At 37.6% G+C, this 21,505-nt stretch overlaps 2 protein-coding genes across 3 annotated transcripts; both read left to right on the forward strand.

Annotated features, from left to right (window-relative positions):
- The first annotated feature begins 15,980 nt into the window (after positions 1-15,980).
- LOC136671996 (granzyme-like protein 1) lies at positions 15,981-18,697 on the forward strand. Its single transcript, XM_066647926.1, has 6 exons — positions 15,981-16,067; positions 17,254-17,424; positions 17,509-17,659; positions 17,741-17,873; positions 17,986-18,249; positions 18,507-18,697. The coding sequence occupies exons 2-6, from the start codon at positions 17,367-17,369 to the stop codon at positions 18,663-18,665; spliced, it is 765 nt and encodes a 254-aa protein (XP_066504023.1). The 5' UTR covers positions 15,981-16,067; positions 17,254-17,366; the 3' UTR covers positions 18,666-18,697.
- Positions 18,698-19,199: 502 nt separating this feature from the next.
- On the forward strand, positions 19,200-21,411 carry LOC136671994 (granzyme B-like). Of its 2 annotated transcripts, XM_066647925.1 has the most exons (5): positions 19,200-19,576; positions 19,682-19,832; positions 19,932-20,064; positions 20,409-20,672; positions 20,872-21,411. In XM_066647925.1, the coding sequence occupies exons 1-5, from the start codon at positions 19,519-19,521 to the stop codon at positions 21,025-21,027; spliced, it is 762 nt and encodes a 253-aa protein (XP_066504022.1). In that variant the 5' UTR covers positions 19,200-19,518; the 3' UTR covers positions 21,028-21,411. The 2 variants fall into 2 exon arrangements, with proteins under 2 accessions (XP_066504022.1, XP_066504021.1); XM_066647924.1 differs by having other exon boundaries at positions 19,200-19,832.
- Positions 21,412-21,505: the final 94 nt, after the last annotated feature.

Raw genomic sequence — 21,505 nt, forward strand, 5'->3', positions numbered from 1 at the left:
ATTTTAACAGGAGGCTCTGTGGGTTTGATAATGGCCAAACACAGCTCAGAATATGGGGATTAGCAGGAATGACCCAGCGCGGAGGAGCGAGCTGACGTAGTGAAGCAGTCGAAATGAGATCGTCTCCTGAAATAAATGAAGCGAGTTTGTCTGACGCGGAAATTATGTGAATTTGCGGGGTATATATAGGGCTACAACTATACAAAATTTTAGAGCCAGTCATTGAGTAAAATACAAAATTTCATACAACATCATAATATTTTAAGATTATTATATAGTAATTATTTTGAGATTAAAATTGTAACATTTTGGACATTAAGTCACTGAACAACCAGCCTCCAGATTCTACAGTAAAAACACATGCCAATTATTCCCTTTGGATCAGAAACAATGTTCTCTAGGGCTAAAGTAAGGTTTACTAATAACATCCCAATAACAGGAAAACTGCATTTCCTCTAATTTGTTGGCTTTTCATTCATTCATTCATTCATTCATTATCTGTAACCGCTTATTCAATTCAGGGTCGCGGGAGTCCAGAGCCTACCTGGAATCATTGGGCGCAAGGCGGGAATACACCCTGGAGACACACACACATTCACACCTACGGACACTTTTGAGTCGCCAATCCTACCAACGTGTATTTTTGGACTGTGGGAGGAAACCGGAGCACCCGGAGGAAACCCACACAGCCACGGGGAGAACACACCAACTCCTCACAGACAGTCACCCGGAGCGGGCCTCGAACACACAACCTCCAGGTTTGGAGCTGTGTGACTGCGACACTACCTGCTGTGCCATCGTGCCGCCCCTTGTTGGCTTTTCTATCTTTTATAATTTTTATAACATTTATGTGGGTCCATGATTGTTTATGTTAGTAAATTACAGTAAATAATTTCCAATGTTATATACTTGACATTTATATCAGTGGAATTTCAAACAACACTGAAAAGCAGGAGGTGCTGCAGAACCCTCAGCACCCAAACTTCCCATATCTCTGGTTCCATTCATACCAGTGCAACAGACAACAACTGAGAAAAGTACATCTTCATTTTTATAACTTCAAATCAGTTCAACCTGTCCACATCTGGAGCAAAATTATCACCAGCAAGAAACCACCTAAAATTCATTACTAGAGTTCAGACTAAATCTACTTTTACCAGATAGATGGTGGGTAAACTAGGTCAGTGTCCATCAGTTGGTACAATGAGGGAGCAGGTGAGCAGCAGGAGACTGGCATTAATGCACTTTATTCCACAAAAGCAGCACTAAAGCAAACAGTTTACAAGTTTACGATTACAAGTGTGAACCACTCTATTATTGCTGCATGTTTCTTTTTTTTTCAAACTCCTGGAGTATTATCTGTGGTATCAGTGGTAATGTGCAGTGATGGTTTGCACGTCAAGTGGTCTGCAAACTTCAACACAGGGTATGGGAGGGGGGGGGGCAGAAGGGTTTTTGTGTGTGACCAAGTTCTAGAAAACGGTGGACTGTAGAAAGGCCAATGAGTCATCAATGCAGCAGATGTAACAGACTAAACAAACTACTCAGGAAAGCTGAACAAGACCAGTCTAGACTCCATGGAGTTGGTAGTTCAGGGTAGTTCAACCCTCCCAGCTCAAGACTACTCCAGAAGAGCAAAATCAGAACAAGTTGTTTTATCCAATGTTTATCCCCAAACCAAGTTTGTTCTGAATCAGAATTACCCACCTATGAAGCAGGAATAAAACAATATCCTCATTTCGGTTTGTGCTTTTTTTGGGATTGTTCTCTCTGTTGCCATGAGCAGAGAGAGAGAGAGAGAGAGAGAGAGAGAGAGAGAGAGAGGCTAGCATACAGGACTGAGACAGGTTTTTTTTTTACTCATTTACAGACTGGGACTTTGTAAACAAATTAGATCAGTTTCAAGCACACATCGTATAGAAAGTTAATGATTAGTTGTTAAGTGTTGCAAAAAAGCTTCTTACATTTTACTTCCCTTAGAAAAATTTAAGGGATGTAAAAACTCCTCTCAACTTTCCAAACTGAGTTTTTCACCATCTCATTATGTGAAATTTGCTACAAAACAGCTAGTCAAGCCAATTCAGCTTTGTAAACACTCCAAAAACTCCTAGGCCACAATCAGCAAAGCTATATTTACAGAATTAAAGGAATTGTGTGAAAACAAACAAACAAAGAGAGAAAAAAATATACATTGACAGCTGTGAAGCATGGGGTAAATGTATCATGTTTAGGGGTTGTGTTGCACCAGTGACAGATTTGCACGTGTTCCACAACATACCAGAAAATCTTGGAAGCAAATATCAAACTCTGAAACTCTGAACCATAAATGTATCAATAAATATCATGCCTCATACTTCACCATGGAGTACCTAAAAAAGACAACTTAAGCATTTTGGAACATGGCTCAATCTGCCCTGACCTTAACATCATACACAATGTAGGCTAGTATAATAAGCGGTGCATGCAAGACAACCCAGCAAAATATCAGAAGTAGAGGCCTTCAGAAAAGGCATTTGGAGAAATATCAGTTACAATAATTAAGACACTTAATGTGCTACAAAAAAGTGTTGACAAGCTGTGTCAAAGGGTAGTGGGTTGTTACTAAGTACTGATTCTGTAGTGTCCACTTTTCATGTTTTGCCATCACCTGTTAAGACCTCTTTTTCTGTTACGTTCTTCAATGTTATGCGTATCTAATCTCCTCAGAGTCATCTCCTGAAAATGAATAACCTGTCCTAGAGACTGGAAATGAATGAACTGATAGGTGGCTTCTGACCTTTGCAGAGTACTGGATATCCCTTACTTGTCATCTTTCTCAGTGATCTTTGAAATGAACCCATTGCAAGAAATGAGTTTCTTTTCTGCTATCGAAGCAGGGAGGTGAATAAGCCGGTTTGTCATATATTAACAAGAAGAAGAGAATGCTGAGTCAACATAGTGAGGTGTGAATATTTGTGGTGGGCTTAACTTACCCACCTGAAAACAAGTTAAACACATCAAGCAATAGGTTTAATAATTATAAAAGTCTCCTAATGATAATTATTAAATTGTCTTGTATAGCTCTGTCTAGTGTTTTCCTGCTGTCTGTGTATTAGCACATGGTTCTTTGTTTTGTTTTATTCCTGTTTCTTCCTTGTGAATTCCCAGGTATTTCTTGTTTGAGTGGTTGTCTTATAGTCCATGTTTGTGGTTCCTGTTTGTGGGTCATTGTAGAAGTTTCTGTGTATTGAGATTGTGGTATGTGGTACTTCTGTCCTTGTTTTTGATTCCTGCTTTGTTTAGCCTCTCTGTTTACTTTTTAGCATTCAGCCTTCTTGTTTACCGTTAGTTCTGTTTAGTGTCCTAGCTCTAGTGTTTAGCCCATTTGTCTAGTTCCCTTGTTTTCATTAAAGTTTCCTGCAATTACCTCTGTTCCTGCTTCTTGCTCCTTGACCACCATTACACCCACCCTCATGACATAAATATACTGAGCAGACACTAGAGAATTTTCTTTGTTGAGAGTTCTTTTTTTTTTCTTCTGTAGAACACTTAGGTAAACCTGGTAAGCTGATGTTTGTGATCTGAATAAAAACAAAATTGAGTTTCCTCACCATTTGCTAACTTTGTTTTCATGCTGCAAAAAGTTCTGACCTCTTCTTCTTATGCCTTTGGCCAGAGACACAGCCATATTCAGAGGACCATTCTGCAGGAGCCTGTGGTCTTCTCCATCACTGGATCTGCACCCTTTGTGAATCCCTATTTCTTCTCTCTAGATTCATTCTGCTCTTCTCTTCTGGAGTGACACTGCACTTGCACGTGGGTGCTACATTTTCTTCTCTATTCTAGTTTCTCAGAGTAACTGAACCAAATTGGTCTGCACTTCTTATTCAGTTCTTATTCTTATTCTTCCTGGTTCACTTCTTATTCTTATTCTAATTCAATTTCCATTGATTTTTAAAAACATTCTCATGTTTCACATGGTATACATCAAGTAGGGTCAAATTTTATTTATATAGCGCTTTTCACAACAAAAAGTTGTCACAAAGCAGCTTTACAAAGATCCGGGTCCAAGCCTCCTATGAGCAAGCCAGGGGCAACAGTGGCAAGGAAAAACTCCCTCATTCATTCATTCATTTTCTGTAACTGCTTATCCAGTTCAGGGTTGCGGTGGATCCAACGTGTGTTTTTGAACAGTGGGAGGAAACCGGAGCACCAGGAGATGGGGAGAATATACTAAACTTGAACAGGACTTGAAACCACAACCTCCAGTTGCCTGGAGCTGTGTGACTGCAACACTACCTGCTGCACCACCGTGCCGCCCACATGAAACACTACTATTATATATACTATTATAATTGTGTTTTTTTTATGTGTCTTTTAATCATGAATCACCAACACTTCCACAATGCAGCTATCTGTTAGATATTATGTGCGTGCCATAATAATTTAGTTAAGAATTGTGTAAAACATTGTTTAGTCCGAATGATATTACTTTGTGTGTACAAATGTTTAACAAACTTTTATATTGTATCCTAGTTAATCTCCCAAGTGTCATCAACTTGCTTTAGGTTATGCTGAAATAATTATGCTCTTGTGAGAAACTCGTGTAGGAAGATTGTGAAAGCAAAATTGTTTGGTCATAATTGCAAAGGCATGATTCAGAAATGTAACAATTTTGGTTTGGTTCATTTACTCCTAAAAGAACACTGATTCTTTGTCTTGTCAAATCTAGTAAATTAAATATAATGTCATTATTTCAGAGAGGTTCAACTAAGAGAGCCATTGCCTCAAGGCAGTCGTTAAACAGCTAAATATATATTTCTATGTTATGTAGCAAATTAAGAAGCTGTAGTTTAGTCTAGCGATGCTCGATGCTACACCCTGGACATGAAAGAAACCTCTGATCTCTGAACCCTGAAAGTGTTAAAACAAGAGCTTCAGGCCTCAGTCTGTGGCCTAGAAAAAGAGATGCGTGTCCCTGAATTGCCAAAGAACACTGATGGAGAATGCCATCGGCTCCCTCAGAGTGGTCACCTACTAAGGCTGTGTCTCTGAGCAAAGCCATTGGAAGAAGAGGGACACCAGATGCATGCTGCTGTGTTTGCACCAAGGTGACATGGCTCTGGGAGTGTCCATACTCGGCACGTCTGAGAAGCCCTCTGCTCACACTGTCCCCCACCCCACACACACCCCAGGGAGAACATAAGGTTATGTGGTTCATTTCATAACTCAGAGGTGTCAGGTGTATGTCTGGGATAAATGATAGCTCCAATTTAGAGTCCAGGGAGGTTGTGGGTTCAAATCTGGGTGTGTGTGTGTTTTCCCTGTGTCTGCGTGGGTTTCCTCTGGGTGCTCTGGTTTCTTCCCATGGTCCAAAAAAACACGTTGGTATGTGGATTGTCCATGGGTGTGAGTGAATGTGTTTGTGTGTGTTGCCCTGCGCTCTCAGAAAATGTGTCACTGTGGTGTTACCTTTTGCCGTCTCTGTGGCGATACCTCCACGGGTACATATTTGTGCCTTTAATTAGGGAACATAACTGTAGATTTTAAAATCGTGTTGATTTCATACGCCCCGTTTTATCTCCAGGACTTTTATAATGTGTTCTTACATGACACAGTTCTACTAAAAGATTACAAATATGTATCTCTCCTTCTGGAGAAAAGAATGTAATGTACCTTTAAGGAACAATACTGGACTTTTAAACACTGTTGTATCTTTAAAGGTACATTTACACAGTTTGTACCTTTAGTGAATAATATTGTACCTGTACCATGCCTTTTCTTTCTGAGAGTGTTTGAAGGACTGGCGCCCCCTCCAGGGTGTGTTCCTGCCTTGCACCCAGTGATTCCGGGTAGGCTCCAGGTCCATCACAACCCTGAACTGGATAAGCGGGTACAGACTATGAATGAATGAATGAATAATTAATATTCAATATTTGTGTAATGGTTGTTTGTGACCACCAGAGGGAGATACCCTCTGTCTGTCTGGAGTCGTTTGCCTTTAGCACAGCTGATAACAGTAGAGGGCTGTGTCCCTGCAATACCCCTCAACATATTCTCTTCAAGCCTCTTCTTTAAGAACAAAAAGAAAAAAAAAAACACATCTCTATTAAGTGTGAGGCTAAACAGGGGTTTCTCTCACACATTTCTCCCCTTTGCTTTACCTTTACCTTTTATAATTTTACTTAGGAAATCCTTTTGGTTTAAAATGTTGTACTTTTACCCACTGTTCTCTGAGTGGGTTTTGTTTCTAGCTTCAACCATTGTAATACAGCCTCCCTTTTCTGTAATAAACTGTTTTTACCTGTTATTTGTTTCTACTTTCTACCCTTTTGTTTTTTACTCTATCTAACAAAATTACTCATCTAATCTCCTTCAAACCACATTCATCATTTGTTTATATTTTAGTTTTGAGTTTTTGAGTTATTTGCCTGTGATGGTTCACACAGCGAGCATCCACACGACTAATCAACTGACTTGTGGGTTGAATCCCCTACTGGATGAACAATTGTAATCTTCCAATCTTCCAGTTCAATATTACATTTAAAAAACCAGCTGTGTGGATAAAACCAATCCTTAGAGATTTATTTGTGTGTGTGCGATTCTTGTACAGAATTCTCACTTTCTGGTCAGATTCAATTTGAGGGCCAAGAACCATTCAGCGGATCAATCATAATAAAATAAATAATAATTATTATAACTTATTCTGGGAGTTGGTGTGTTCTCTCCGTGTCTGTGTGGGTTTCCTCCCACAGTCCAAAAAACACATGTTGGTAGGTGGGTTGGCGACTCAAAAGTGTCCGTAGGAGTGTGTGTGTGTGTGTTGCCCTGTGAAGGACTTTCGCCCCCTCCAGGGTGTGTTCCTGCCTTGCACCCAATGATTCCAGGTAGGCTCTGGACCCACCACGACCCTGAATTGGATAAGCGGTTACAGATAATGAATGAATGAATGAATAACTTATTCTGGGAGATGTGGATCAGACACAGCAGTACTGCTGAAGTATATGACATACAGGTGCATCTCTCTAAATTAGCATATCATCAAAATATATTTATTTCAGTAATTCAATTCAAAAAGTGAAACTCATAGATTCATTTCTTTTCATAGATTCATTTCATTTCATAGATTCATTTATTTTAATGCTGATGATTATCAAAACCCAAAAGTCATTATCTCAGAAAATTAAAATATTATATAAGAGAAATGTAACAAATGATCCTTTTGCATGCATCAATGCAGTGTGGCATGGAGGTGATCAGTCTGTGGCACTGCTGAGGTGTTATAGAAGCCAAGGTTGCTTTGATAAGGATCTTCAGCTCGTCTGTATTGATGGGTCTGGTGTCTCTCATTTTCCTCTTGACAATTCCTTATATTCTCTATGGGCTTTAGGTCAGGCGAGTTTGCTGGCCAATAAAGCCCAGTGATACTGTGGTTATTAAACTAGGTATTGGTACTTTTGGCAGTGTGGACAGGTGCAAGTTCATGCTGGAAAATGAAACCCACATCTCCATAAAGCTTGTCAGAAGAGGGAAGCATGAAGTGCTCTAAAATGTCCTGGTAGACGGCTGCACTGACTTTGGACTTGATATAACACAGTGGACCAACACCAGTAGACCACATGTCTCCCCAAACCATCACTGATTGTGGAAACTTCACACTAGACTCAAGCAGCTTGGATTGTGTGCCTCTCCACTCTGGGACATTTTGGGACCTCGATTTCCAAATGAAATGCAAAATTGGAACGTTGGAACAACGGTCCAGTCCTTTTTCTCCTTGGCCCAGGGAAGAAGCTTCTGGCGTTGTCTCTGGGTCATGAGAGATATATGTCACTGATGTTGTGAGGCCACGTTAAAAGTCAAGATTTTTAGTTGATTTTTTTTTTTCCTTATTGACTCCTACTTTTGTATAAAGACTTTCAGCCAGTTGGTAAATACAATACAAGACTTATGTATAACATCATAGTAATTTTGAGATTATTTTTACAGTAATTATTTTGAGATAAAAATTTTAATATTTTGTCCATTCAGTCACTGGGCAACCAGACTCTAAAATCCTACATTTCAACACATGCCCATTATTCCAGGGGGATCTGAATCATGTTCTATAGGGCTATATCATTCTAAACTTTTGCAAACTTCAACGCAGGGTCCAAAAGCATCTTTTGTTATTGGAGATTTTTGATTGTGTAACCTTTCAAGATAAAGACTGTACTCTTAACCTTCTGAGTAATGTGTAGTTACTTAGTAAAACAGCTCTTCAGCGACGGCGATGAGTGAACGCTTCCTTGTTGTCATGGAAACAGTCAACCTTTACTGCCACAATTTCTCAGTTAGTAAAAACAGTCAGTGCAGTAAATCCCTTACTGTTTTCCCCTAGTTAAGTGTTTGAGGGATTTTATGCAACACACTTAAGTAATTACCTTCAAAAAACATTTCCTCACGTTTGCTGCTCTCCAAGGTGTTGGCATGCTCTAAACCGGTCTAATGTGTTTGCGAAGTCCCAGTGTCTGTAAATGTAAGAAAAAGTGTCTCTGTCCATATGCTTGGCTTTTTCTCTCTGCTCATTTGAGGATTTTAGAAAATGAAGAGACAGCCAAACGTTGAAAAGCATGAACTGAGATGAGGATATTGCTCTTGTCCTGCTCCACGAGTGGGTAATATTGACTTATTTTTGCTGTAGATTGCACTGACTCTAAATTCGGGAGAGCACTACCTGGAAGAAAGTAATCACAGACCTAAACTGTTTCAAAACTAAACAACTCATGTATCAAATGAGTTTCTGTGCTAATTCAAACAATGAAGAAAAACTTACAGACAAGTTACACTTCAGGTATGCACAATCAACAGTCCTTTTCCCCTTTAACATACCATTCTACCTTGGGGTCCCTACCACATTTCTGCTTGCACCTGTGATTGTAATTTCTACTGCAACATCTACCTCAAATCTGCTGACTATTGTGCTGTCCATGTAAATTTGTATTTATAAATATATCTCCTGATTTCTGGAAGACTGTCAACAAATTTTTATTATACTCGTGTATAATGACAATAATTACTCTTATCTCTTAAAAATGCAGTACTTCTGAACGTAAACAAACCAGAGAGCAGCGTTTTCCTTATGAAATCCTCAATATATTATTTTGTGACCTCAAAATACTATATAGTAGCCACAACTTGCTAAATAAACCCACCATGTCACCTTAGGGGCTCCGTAAAAATCCCCATGAAGTTTCGGCTGTGTTTCTTTGTGGAATTTCCTGTACAAACTAAAAATCATTATGGAACGATCATAAGAAGGAAAACGTACACTTTCAGAAAAACGGTATGGTAGAGGTACATTATTGTTAACTAAAAGTACAAAGAGTGTAACAGTATTATTAAGGTACAATCAGTCAACTGTGTTCCCTAAAGGTACATTACATTCTCCTAAGGTGAGATGCAAATTTGTGTCATATAAAACACACACACACACAAAAAAAACAGTATTTAGGATTTTAAATGGGGTGTATGAAACAAACACATTTCTAAAACCAATTATAGTAGAATAAGCTACAGTTATGTTCCCTCTTCTCTGACAGGGTACCAGCAACCTCTACACAAACTCAGTATGTGAAATTTGTTCAAACAGCTTGACAGTCTTACAGTGGTCTCTGACATTTGCACAGAACTGGATATCCCTTACTCGTCATTGTTCTCAGTGGTCTTTGAAATGAAACCATGGCAAGAAATGCGTTTCTTTTTCGCTCCTGTAGCAGGGAGGTGAATATGCCAGTTTGTCATGTATTATCACAAACATAAGAGGATGCTGAGTCAACATTTGTGAGGTGTGAGTATTTGTGGTGGGCTTAACTTACCCACCCAGATAGATATAAATACCCCCATGTATCTGTAGAAAATTTCGCTGTCACATAATGGCTCTCATCTCGCTGCTTCTGCTGGTGGTTGCTCTGCAGCATTGTTTGTGCCAATCTGGTAGGCTTCCGTTGACCTCATTTACTCTGTCTTAATAAAAATTCACAATAATGGACTAAATTAACTTTTTATAAAATGCCAATGACCACTGATTATGTTAACGTTGAAATCTCTAGTTCAGATTACTAGTCGTACCATCATTAAACAGGAGTCTCATAGAAGATTGAATCATAGCTTTTATTTGAACTCTTTCTTCAAAACAGCTTCTGTAGGTATGGACATAGTGAATGGCACAGAGGCTAAACCACACTCCAGACCCTATATGGTTTCAGTTCAAAGAAATGGTCGACACATCTGTGGTGGCTTCTTGGTGTCTGAACACTTCGTCATGACGGCTGCACACTGCTACAATTGGTAAGCTCTTTGCTTAGTAACATTTTCACATTGAGTCAGTTTCACATTCACATTCTCAACGTTGTGGCCTGCGACTTCAGAGAAATAAAGGGCACATGATGTGATTACATTCTAAATGATGTGTGCTGTTAATTATTTCAGAATATTTCTGAATAGTTTGACTAGTTTTAAGTGATTATATCAGGTGAAGCATAATTACAAATTAGAATTATTAGATATTTTGACATTAGACATTAGAGAATTTTCTTTGTTGAGAGCTGACTTTTTTGGAGTACACTTAGGTAAATCCTAGTAAAGTGTTTTTGTAAAATGGTTTGTTAATTTTCTAAAGCAAGAAACAGCTAAAAGCAAATTTTTTGATTTTAATTTAAAAAATATTTATTTTCATAAAATATAGAGGGTGTTTCCTCAGCATTTGCAGGCTCCCTGGTCTGTTTGCATGCTGGGAAAGTGTCAGATATATGTATAAAGCCCTGTGTCAGTAAACTGGTATAAAAAATAAACAAACTGATAACTATTACAGCAAAGTTACAGTTTTAAGAGTTAAGTCAATGCTGTTAGTATTTTAAATGTATGACAGTATAGACTTCACTTATTAGTAACACTATTTTTGTAGCATGTAAAGTTCACATGGAACTGGTTTCACTGAGCATGCATTAACTGTTCCAGTGGGGCTAGGTACAGCCTTAGTCACCAGGGAGGCCAGTATGGTAAGGTAGGACTGTAAGGCTGGCTTGGAGGGCGTGGGTCTGTGATGCCAGAATTCACTGTTGAGTCTTCTGGAGGTGTTGTGGGCTTACTTCAGTGAAACCCTGATGAGGGGAGGTGCCTACCTGATGACCCCTGTGAACAGCTAGTGATACAGTGGCTGGTTTGGATACTCATGTGATGGACTCAGTGAGTAACCGTAGTTGTTATGGATAGCAGGTTGCTGATCAGATCATAAACGACCACAGCCTCCTTATTGTTGAGGTGTAGGATTCCACAGGAATTTTGGTGTTTGCAGGTAGGCAGAGAGTGTGGTGGGCCCTATGTGAAGCTCTAATTGTTCTAATTTTACATCTTATGTATAATTATAATTATAGTCCTTTAATTACAATGGTGAAGAAAAATTAATCACCATTTTCTCTACTGTTCACTTGTTTCTAACAGGAGTATGGAGCTAACGGTTGTGTTGGGTGCTCACAACTTGCCGAACAGTGACAAAATTCCAGGCCGAATAGCAGTGAAGTTTTACCACATTCATCCAATGTATGACTCCAAAACTCTGAGCAGTGACATCATGCTGCTACAGGTAAACAGCACACACAAAGTTCCAAAGACCCCACTGCAAAATAATGTATTGGCAAAAACGTACCCAGTGAAAATATCCTACATTTTGTAATTTACTGTGCGAAAATGAGAAATTTAGATTGAGAGAATGTTTGTAATCTGAGCAGTAAGACAAAAATAACAAACAATAACAACAACAAAAACAATATTAGTAGAATTACAGTAAGTAAATATATAACATGTGAGTGTCTCTCCTCATGTCAGACCAGTATTATTTTAAGTTATCATTTCATTTCCAGTTTTACAGGTTAATAAATAATTCATCATGTAAATCAAGTGTGCTTTTGATTGAACAAATCCATAAATCAAGCAGAATATCTGGAAGCAAACAGACTGAAAATCCATCTCTTTTGAAACAATTTCAGTGAGCACTAAGTATTTGTGGAAACCCATTTTTGAATAGGCATAGTGGGGACACATTCAGACCAAATACATTTATATTAATAGCAACAGAATATGCTCATATTCTGAGTGACTGTTAGTGTTTAAATATGTTACAGATATAGGCAATCAAGTGTTAAAAGTCCTTATGGCAATACTCCTATTGGAATTGCATTGAGAGCCAACCCTAGATTTCCACGTTGAAGGCAGGTTTTGCAACTCCACTAATAAAACCGTTCCACTAATGGTTAATAAATATAATGGTTAACCAACATGTGTTTCACTTCAGCTAAACAGAACTGCCCAAAAGAGCAAAGCGATCAGCTGGATTTCCTTACCAAAGAAGGACAAGGAATTCAAGGCCAAATCGAAATGCAGTGTTGCTGGCTGGGGGAAGCAAAAAACCAATGGAACACCCAGTAAAAGTCTGATGGAGGTAGACGTCAGTATTATAGATCAAAAAACATGCTTTAAGTCCTGGTACAGGCAGTACTCCAAGTCAAGGATGCTGTGTGCAGGAGGCCATGGAGGGTTTTGCCAGGTATGGACCAGTACACTTCATTAATGCTGTCTTAGCAATGGTTTTAATTATTATATATACTATTTGTTATAATAAAGTAGTTTTAAGGTTATTATAGGCTTATTTAGATTACATTTCTATGCATTGTCTGGATACAATACATAACAATATTTTAACAGAATTAAGATGATATTTCAAAAAATTAAGACACATTAGATGAAGACACTGACTAGATCTGTGATGTCTTCACTATGTGAATCAGTTATATGAAACAACTTCAGGTGTTTATCCACAGTAAACTAGTGAAGTTCGATACCACAGATTTCCTTTCCAATCCAATACTGAGTAAAATTCAGGCTGGTATCAGCGATACCAATACCAATACTTTGTGCAAATACATGTCCCAGACAGTGAGCATATATTGGTCTACTGGCATTTAAAGGTTTGCACACCACTGACTGTAGACCACTGCTGGTCCACCATTGGACAATTCAGGTTCCTGTCCTGTACAGGATCTAACTAAATTTGTATCCCCTCAAACAGATTTTAAATTCACAGAGAATGTTATTCTGGAAAACAAACTAATACAAATATTACCAACAATTATAATAATGATTATAAGCCTGATATAAAATTACATTAAAAAATGAAATTATAAAATTACGAAAAATCTGCTTTGTAAAGTATAACACAAGAACCTGATGAATGAAACATTAGTAAATTGGACTGTGAATGGAAAAGTCCTAAAATGTAGCATTGTGTCTAAAATTCTGTTTAATCACCGGTAGTCTGCCCAGAAAACGCTGTGCAAAATGCTGGTGGACCTCCAAATTTGCCCTCAGTGGGCCAAACGTGGTCTGCCATCTGCTTGCTATTAGGGGTGTCTGGTAAATCTAAATAAAAGCCGTGTATTTCAGTGTATTCAGCTTTAGAATGAAATATGAGGCATCAGAGTAATTCATTTATTTATTTAAATCTCTGAAGAATTTGAGGTAGTCTCCTCATTTACAATATGGCCGAGCTATAATTTAATGACACCAGTCTAATAATTTGGCTTATTTGCCAAATTAAGAATCTTTTTACCCATTCCTGTTTTTTTAGCCACCATCAGTTGTCTATTCCATGGTAAATTATGCAGCATTTTGTCTTTGTAATGTCTTTGTCTGGGTGTTCCAATTTAGAAAAAAAAATTAAATAAATGTTATGTTTATTCTATTGTTTTAAATATCATTAAAGCCTAATCATTAAATATTTTCCCCAAAAGCATCAACAAATGTTATTTTATGTGTCAGAATATCACACCCAGTTTCACACCTACAGTTTGCCAATTTGAACCAATGTGTCAGGGTCATGGTTATAATCATACAAAGGATAAGATACCGATCCATTTGAGCTTCACATAGGGCCCACCCCACTCTCTTTCTACTTTCAGCCACCACATTTCTGTAATCTTTGGCCACTTAAATCTTAACCTAAACCAATGGTGTTGCTGTGGTCGTGCAAGATCTGATCGGCAACCAGCTACACCAAACACGAAGCTTACCCACTGAGTCCAGCTCTTGTGTACCCAACTCAGCCATTGTATCACTAGCCCTTCAGACAGGCACCAATGCTCATCAGCATTTAGCCCACGACACCTCCAGAAAGTCTCTCACATGAGCATATTGTTTCAGGAGAGCCTAGAGTTGATTACATTTGAGAGAGAGGTTAATTAAGATGCAATATAAAATATTATGTAAGTGATATCATTCAGATAAAACCATGTTTTACATAATTCTTAACCAAAAAGGGAAAAAAACCCACATCTATATTATGTGAAGATCCTGCTGATTCCTGAATAAATGTTTGTACAAAAGATCATTTTAAACATATGATTTTAATTCCATGTTTGATTTTATAACACTGAAACTTGTGAAACAGTGGTCTAATCAGTTCATCTATGGGAATTAATAAAGTTTGATATTAAGAATGTTTTAAAAATTTTTGTGAGATAAAATGGGGAATTAAGGTTGATCATGAAGTGAGTTACTGTGTCTCTACATTCCACTGGTGGGAGCTGGTTCCATCATAAATGAGCATAAAGTGTAGTTTTTATGAATCCTGGTACAGACTTTTTGGCTCCAAAACTTTACCTGGATTCCCAACCTGGGGGAAGGGAGTGGAAAAAAAAGATTGAGAGGAAAGAGAGGTCACTTATAGTGACCAGGCTAAATTTCTGCTGATTGAGTCCCAAAAAATATAATTTCTTATTAGAAATTAAAGCACAATCATCATACTGCACCACAATCAGTCACAATCACAATGAACAAGCAATCAGCATTGTGAAGTTTCTGAAAGGATGTATGTGATAAAACAATCATAAACGTCTTCAATTTAACACCACCAAAAAAGCTCAAGTACTGATCTTATTCAGCATCAAAAAGGTCTCAGTGGAAACATGTGGTTGACCTTGCTGTGCAGGATTGCCGTTCTCTCTTTGCAGGTCGGTGGTCTCTCGTCTCAGTGTGGTATTCACAAGTATAGGGCCTTTTACTGTCAGTCTGTGTCGCACCGAGCAGAAAGAAACTGTGGTGAGCAAATTTTACTCAGCACTACATAATGCATCTGAGAGAAAAGTGAATCAGCATTAAGAATTATAAAGAATGTAAAAAATAACATGTTACTAAATGCAGTGAAGCCAAGCAAGCTCTCCTACAGAACAGGCCTTCAGGAGCCGAATCAAAAACATAAAGTGTCAGTGTTGGAGTGCTACTTACAAGTATATAAACTGTATGGTAAGATCTCTTACAAGCATCAAATATCCATTGATAGCTAATGGTCAAACAGTAATAACTGATTATCAAACATGATTTCTTGTTTCTTTTTTTTCTTTCTTTTTCTAATATAAAGATTCCATGACTCTGAATATATATCTTGATGAGAATTGTTCAGACTTTCACACATGCCTACAATTGCTGTAGGCACAGAGAAACGCATGTTAAGATGGGAAAATCTGAGTGACCAGAAGAGGAAACAAAGAAACCTCCTACTGGTGGTTTTTGAGCTTCGGAGCTAGTTTTCTGTATTAGTCACAAATGTATCAGGGTTTCCTTATTGTTCAAGGTTATTGACAGGCCATTTCTGAAGGCAAAAGGAAAAAATGAAGAGTATTCTAAACCAATAATCTGTACTTAAGATCTACTATAGCCCTGGAGCATTATTTGACACACCATTGCAGTCATAGATTCCTATAATATAATCTCAGGTATAGAATCGTCTTAGTAATTTTTTTGTACTAATGCTTTGCCTAAATGTCGTCAGCATCATCTTATTTTTGTTTATTTATTTTTTTAATCAGCTGTCCCTATGTCACAGGTAATTTGAACCAAGCAAAAACACTCAACACACAAAAATGTTTGAATTCCATTATGGTCAACCTAAACTTAGAGCATCGATGAGGAATCTGGGACAGGTGGCACCCCTAGCTATACTGTTTCTCAGACCATCTGATGTCATGTACTGAGAATTCCACCTGGTTAGTACCATGCTGGTAAGTTTCACAAAGACCAGCATGTTCTAGCTCTAACACAACAGTCTTGTTCAGTTAGAACTAGTAAGACATTCATACATTGAATCAAATACTCTATCATTTACTTTCCATTCAGACCAGCTATGTCCATGTAGACTATAGAAAAGAAAACTATAATGCCTTTGAATTTTGGCACTGACTATAAACAAATAAATAAATCCCCATGGGAACCTAAATCTGAATTTTCTGTCTAATTAATATAATCTGGCTCCTCAGAGCCACAATGTTTTTTTTTACCCATGCAGGGTCTTAAAATTATTCTCAACCAAATCAAGCCTTAGGTCTCAGTGAAGGTTCAGATAACCAAAGTAAAGATCATTGAAAGAAGAAACAGTCTCAATAAAAGTAGGTGATATGAGATCAAAGGTATATGTTGATTTCACAGCTGAGAGAGGATATCCTGTGTTAGAACATTCTTCTTGTGAACTGCAATGAAACAACCATTTTGAATAAAAAATTAATGAGTATCCTGGTCAGGATTGAGATATTTAATCCATGAAATAGTAATTTCAAGCAATCATTTCTAACTGTGGTATGTCTGGATTTATTAACTCTCACTGAAATCACAGCTCATGGAGGAGAATTATTTGGCATGCATCTTTAATACATCAGAGCAGCAGTTTGCACATTACAGTGGTTCTCATACCGTTTCTTCTTCAGGTCCCAATGCCTATGTACAGCAAACTCAATGGCATTCAGTGTCCCCTATGTAAACTATAAACATTTACTATCTGCAGGGCCCTAATAGTCTGAAAAACCCTTATTTATCCCCATTGCACGGAGAACATTCATACTATCAGAAGTAATTATCTCTCATGTAGAGGTGAGATCATTCAAACAGCAAACCACAAGGGTTTTGTGATATTAATCACTGCTTTCTCACATGCTTTATCTTTCTTTCCCTGTAGCTAAATCTAAGCACAAAGAATCCTATTTAACATTTTTAAGTTCTCATAGGTTTTGGGGAGTGCAGTAATTTAACTGCCATTTGCTAGCTCAAATTTGGAAACATTTTAAGTGAGGAGTCCAGATGTGTGCATTTTTATATGCCTAAATCAAAATTTTAGGTTTTTAGAAATGCTTTCTGTTTTAGGAGGCAATTTCCATCTGACAACTGTCATTTACTAGCCTTTTCATATTTCAACAGAACTGCATTTTAACTGGGGAAGTGGTCTTGTGAGACAAAACCACAATGAGGTGGTCCTGCCATGACTATAAATATGTAGCGTGGTCTTGGATTCACACTTGCTTATTGGCAGGATGAGCATACATCACCAAGTGCTTCTTGCTGCAGTTTTCAGCGCACTGACGTATGATGGTAAGTGTTTGGTTGTGAATCTCAGAATTCAAGATGCTGCAGTTTGTAGCATAAAATAACTAGACTGGTCATTTCTTTTACTAGCCACACATGGAGAGGAGATCATTAATGGCAAGAAAGTCCAAAAGAACTCCCTGCAGTACATGGCATCGGTGCAGAACAAAGGGGTGCACATATGTGGAGGATTTCTCATAGACCCCAGCTATGTACTTACCGCGGCCCATTGTGACTTCGGGTAGGGCACTGTCTGGCATCCTGCTACTCATTTTTCTTTATTAGTAACAGTGAAATAAAATTTCTCTTCTCAAATGTAAAGGAACAACATGAGTGTGATCCTCGGCACTCAAAACATCGCTGGAAACAATCTGAAGAGATACATGGTGAAAACCAAATATAAACATCAATCTTACAGAAGTTCTAGAACTGGAAATGACATCATGCTTCTGAAGGTATAGGTTTAGATTTTTTTTTATACATCATTCAAAATAAGTATGGTATTATTCATAGCATGGAAAAAGAAACTGATAAAAGAATGTTTTTATGTTCCATATATTATTCAAGCTTTCAAAAAAAGTTAAACAGAACAAATTTGTGAAGACTATCAAAATCCAAAGCAAGGACAAACCAGTGAAGCCAAACGCTAAGTGCCTCGTTGCAGGATGGGGAAAGACTGAAAACCAAAAAAGAGTTGATGACCTTCTGATGACCTATGTACCAGTCATAAACTTCAATGAGTGCCAGAAAGAGTGGAATAAAGTCAACGTTAAACTCCCAGATAACGTGCTGTGTGCAGGTGGCTATAAAACCAAAAGTGGGGCTTGCCAGGTAGGACAATAAAACTGTGAAAACTTCTGACATATTGGTAGAAAATCTATTTATTATATAATAGTACTATATAATTATAATAGTATTTATAATAGGTCAATAATTAAGCCTAGTCTTATACTATACTATTCTTATACTAGTCTGGTGGATTATACTGCATTCTGAATGGAGATTCTTTATAGAAAGAAGATGTAGTTAATGAGTAGACTTAATCTCTGTTCTGAAAACCAACCCTAATTGCTGTGTATTCCTTACAGGGGGATTCAGGTGGGCCTTTGGTGTGCAGTGATGTAGCAGTGGGTATAGTCTCCTTCAATTATAATGGTGACTGTGCTTACCCAAACGTACCCAATATCTACACTCAGATTTCCAAGTTCAGCACCTGGATTAAGGACACGATTAAGAAAGGTGTTTAACACGCCCACGCCTCCTCCTTACCTGCAATATACTGTTGTTTTTCATTTTTAATATTTAATAAAGATCTCAAGTCAATACCACTTTAATCTTTGCTTGATATTTTTTTTCTTTTATTTAAAGCTGTATAAATTGGTACAAGAAATTTCAGAATCATGCCTTATATACACATACACATGTATACACATATCTTTTTTGAAACGTTCCTAAAATGTCATTCAAGCAGCTATCGTTTAATAGAAACCAAAACTTGCCGCTCATGCTTATGAGAAACCACACTAAAGCTCATCACCACCACATGCTACACTTTCAGGAGTAACGGACAGATGTCATATGAACTTAAATATAACAGGCTAAACAACCTAAAAAAAAAAAAGACAAGTGGTATATTATTCAAAAGAATATGTAATTCAGCACTACTACAGCATGGTTATAATGGAATAATTAAATTATTAATTAATAAATTAATAAAATCAATCTTGTGCTCTTAATGCCCAAAGATATTCTTAAGGGTCCAGTACCTACAAATGGGGTTTTTATATGAGATTTCAAAGAAATAACCAATAATACAATGCAGAAATGTTCATAAAAATCAGTCATGAAACATTCATTGGTACGATGTTCATACTGCTGAAGGAAACGTGTACGTGAGACTCTACAAATGCTTATGAGAATGTGTGTTTGGGGGGGCGGGTGCGCTGATGATTAAAGAGACAAGCAGCATTTTGATGTTTCATCAAAAGTGCAGTCTAAGTGAGTAAGGTGCAGCCAACAGAGAAAAGCCACAATGAGGTGATCTTGTCATGAGTATAAATACTTGCATTGGTCTTTGACTCACATTCATTTACTGGCAAGATGAACATACTTCAGCAAGTGCTACTTGCAGCTGCTTATAGCACAGTGGCGTATGATGGTAAGTGCTTGTCGACTGCTTGACAACTCAAAAAATGATGTATGTTCCAGAATACCTACGAGATAATGGTCATTTCTGGCCATGACTCTTCATTTCTTGTTCCAGCCACATACGGAGAGGACATTATTAATGGTAAAAAAGCCAAGAAGGATGCCCAGAAGTACATGGCTTCAGTACAGATCAATGGGAAACACAAATGTGGAGGATTCCTCATAAGTGAGAGCTATGTACTCACTGCTGCTCAGTGTGATGGCAGGTAGGCCATTGGAACTTGTTTGACACAATTATAATCACTCTCATTGTTTCTTAATAGTTCTAAAATAGACACATATATATTCTCTCTATAAACATCCAGTGGGAGGATGAGTGTGATTCTGGGCACTCACAGCATCTCTGGAAACAATCTGAAGAGATGTGAAGTAGAAAAGAAACACAAACTTATGTCCTTCAAAAATGAAAAGACCGGAGATGACATCATGCTTCTGAAGGTAGGGTGTGGCTATTTTTACAGTCAAAAATATAACAAATTATATAGCACGGAACAATTTGGATTAAGTGTAATTTAGTAGGAAACAAATGTAAATGGCAACTAAACTTGAATTTCAGAACAGTAATTTGAAACATTTTAATGCTGAATAATGGAGGATGTAAATAAATTAGTTTGCTATTTAAAAACTGCACTTTTAACTGTTAAATGAGAAAGACATTCATATTTAATTGCATCAAATCATCAATCAGCCCTAAAGCATACAATTGGTTTAAAGAGCACAGAAGATGATACTCTCTCTAATAATGAAAAATCTAATAAGGTCTCTATTACTGTAAATTCAAGTTCTCAGGCTGTAAAGTTTCCAAAAAGAGTAAATACGTGAAGATAATCAAAATCCAAAGAAAGGACAAAGCGGTCAAGCCGAGAACCAAGTGCCTGGTTGCAGGATGGGGAAAGACAGAAAAACAGAACACAGTAAATGACCTTATGGTGGCTGATGTGTCCATTATAAGTCTGAAAGACTGCCAGAAGCAGTGGAAAAACATGGAACTCCCAGCAAATGTGCTGTGCACAGGAGGCAAAGAGTCAAAAAGAGGGGCATGCCAGGTAGGAGGGTTTTACAAAAGGACATGTCATGGCTGCTTGTTGAGCATTTTTGTTTTTCCAAGTTTACTTATTTGAAAAGCACTTGTTTGTCCAGTATTTTTATATTTTACAAACCACACATTAATTCAGACATAAATTCCTTATATTTGTAGAATGTTACTCTGGTGAATATTAAAAAAGTTATACATGTTTCTTGCAGGGAGATTCAGGTGGGCCTTTGGTTTGTGGTGGTGTAGCGGTGGGCATCTTCTCCCTCAACAACCAAGGTTGTGACGATAGAGATAAAACCAGTGTCTACACTCAGATTTCAAAATACACCAACTGGATTGACAAAATAATCAACAAAGTTCCTTAAGGGACCAATAAGTCATTTTGTCAGATTTTGTCATGTCTTCTTCACATTATAAAATCAGCAGCTTCACTGACACCTAGGGACCTGGAGGAATAAGGCATTACGTACTTCACATATTCTAAACATGGCTGTCCTTATATGAGGCAGACACACTATAAACTGCTTCACTAACGGGACTACCTCATGTGTGCTGCACTTTATTGAAAATACAAAAAAACCCACATTATTTTAATGAACGGTTGCAATTTTGGTGGTAAAAATGTATGTCTCTTAAGTATTTTAACCATGAATGTGTTGCTGAAGCTGATGATATCTGCTGTACATACTGTCAACAGCTAAATAAACTATTCTTGATATTTCTCTTAAAAGGCTTTTATAAAGTGTCATTTTATTCTACAAAAAATAATTATAAATGTATCAGTACTGCACATTCTCAAACACTACAAAATGCAAAAAAGAAAAAAATTATGTTTACTGGAAA

Source organism: Hoplias malabaricus, chromosome 16 (assembly GCF_029633855.1).
Source record: "Hoplias malabaricus isolate fHopMal1 chromosome 16, fHopMal1.hap1, whole genome shotgun sequence".
Taxonomy (NCBI): Eukaryota; Metazoa; Chordata; class Actinopteri; order Characiformes; family Erythrinidae; genus Hoplias; species Hoplias malabaricus.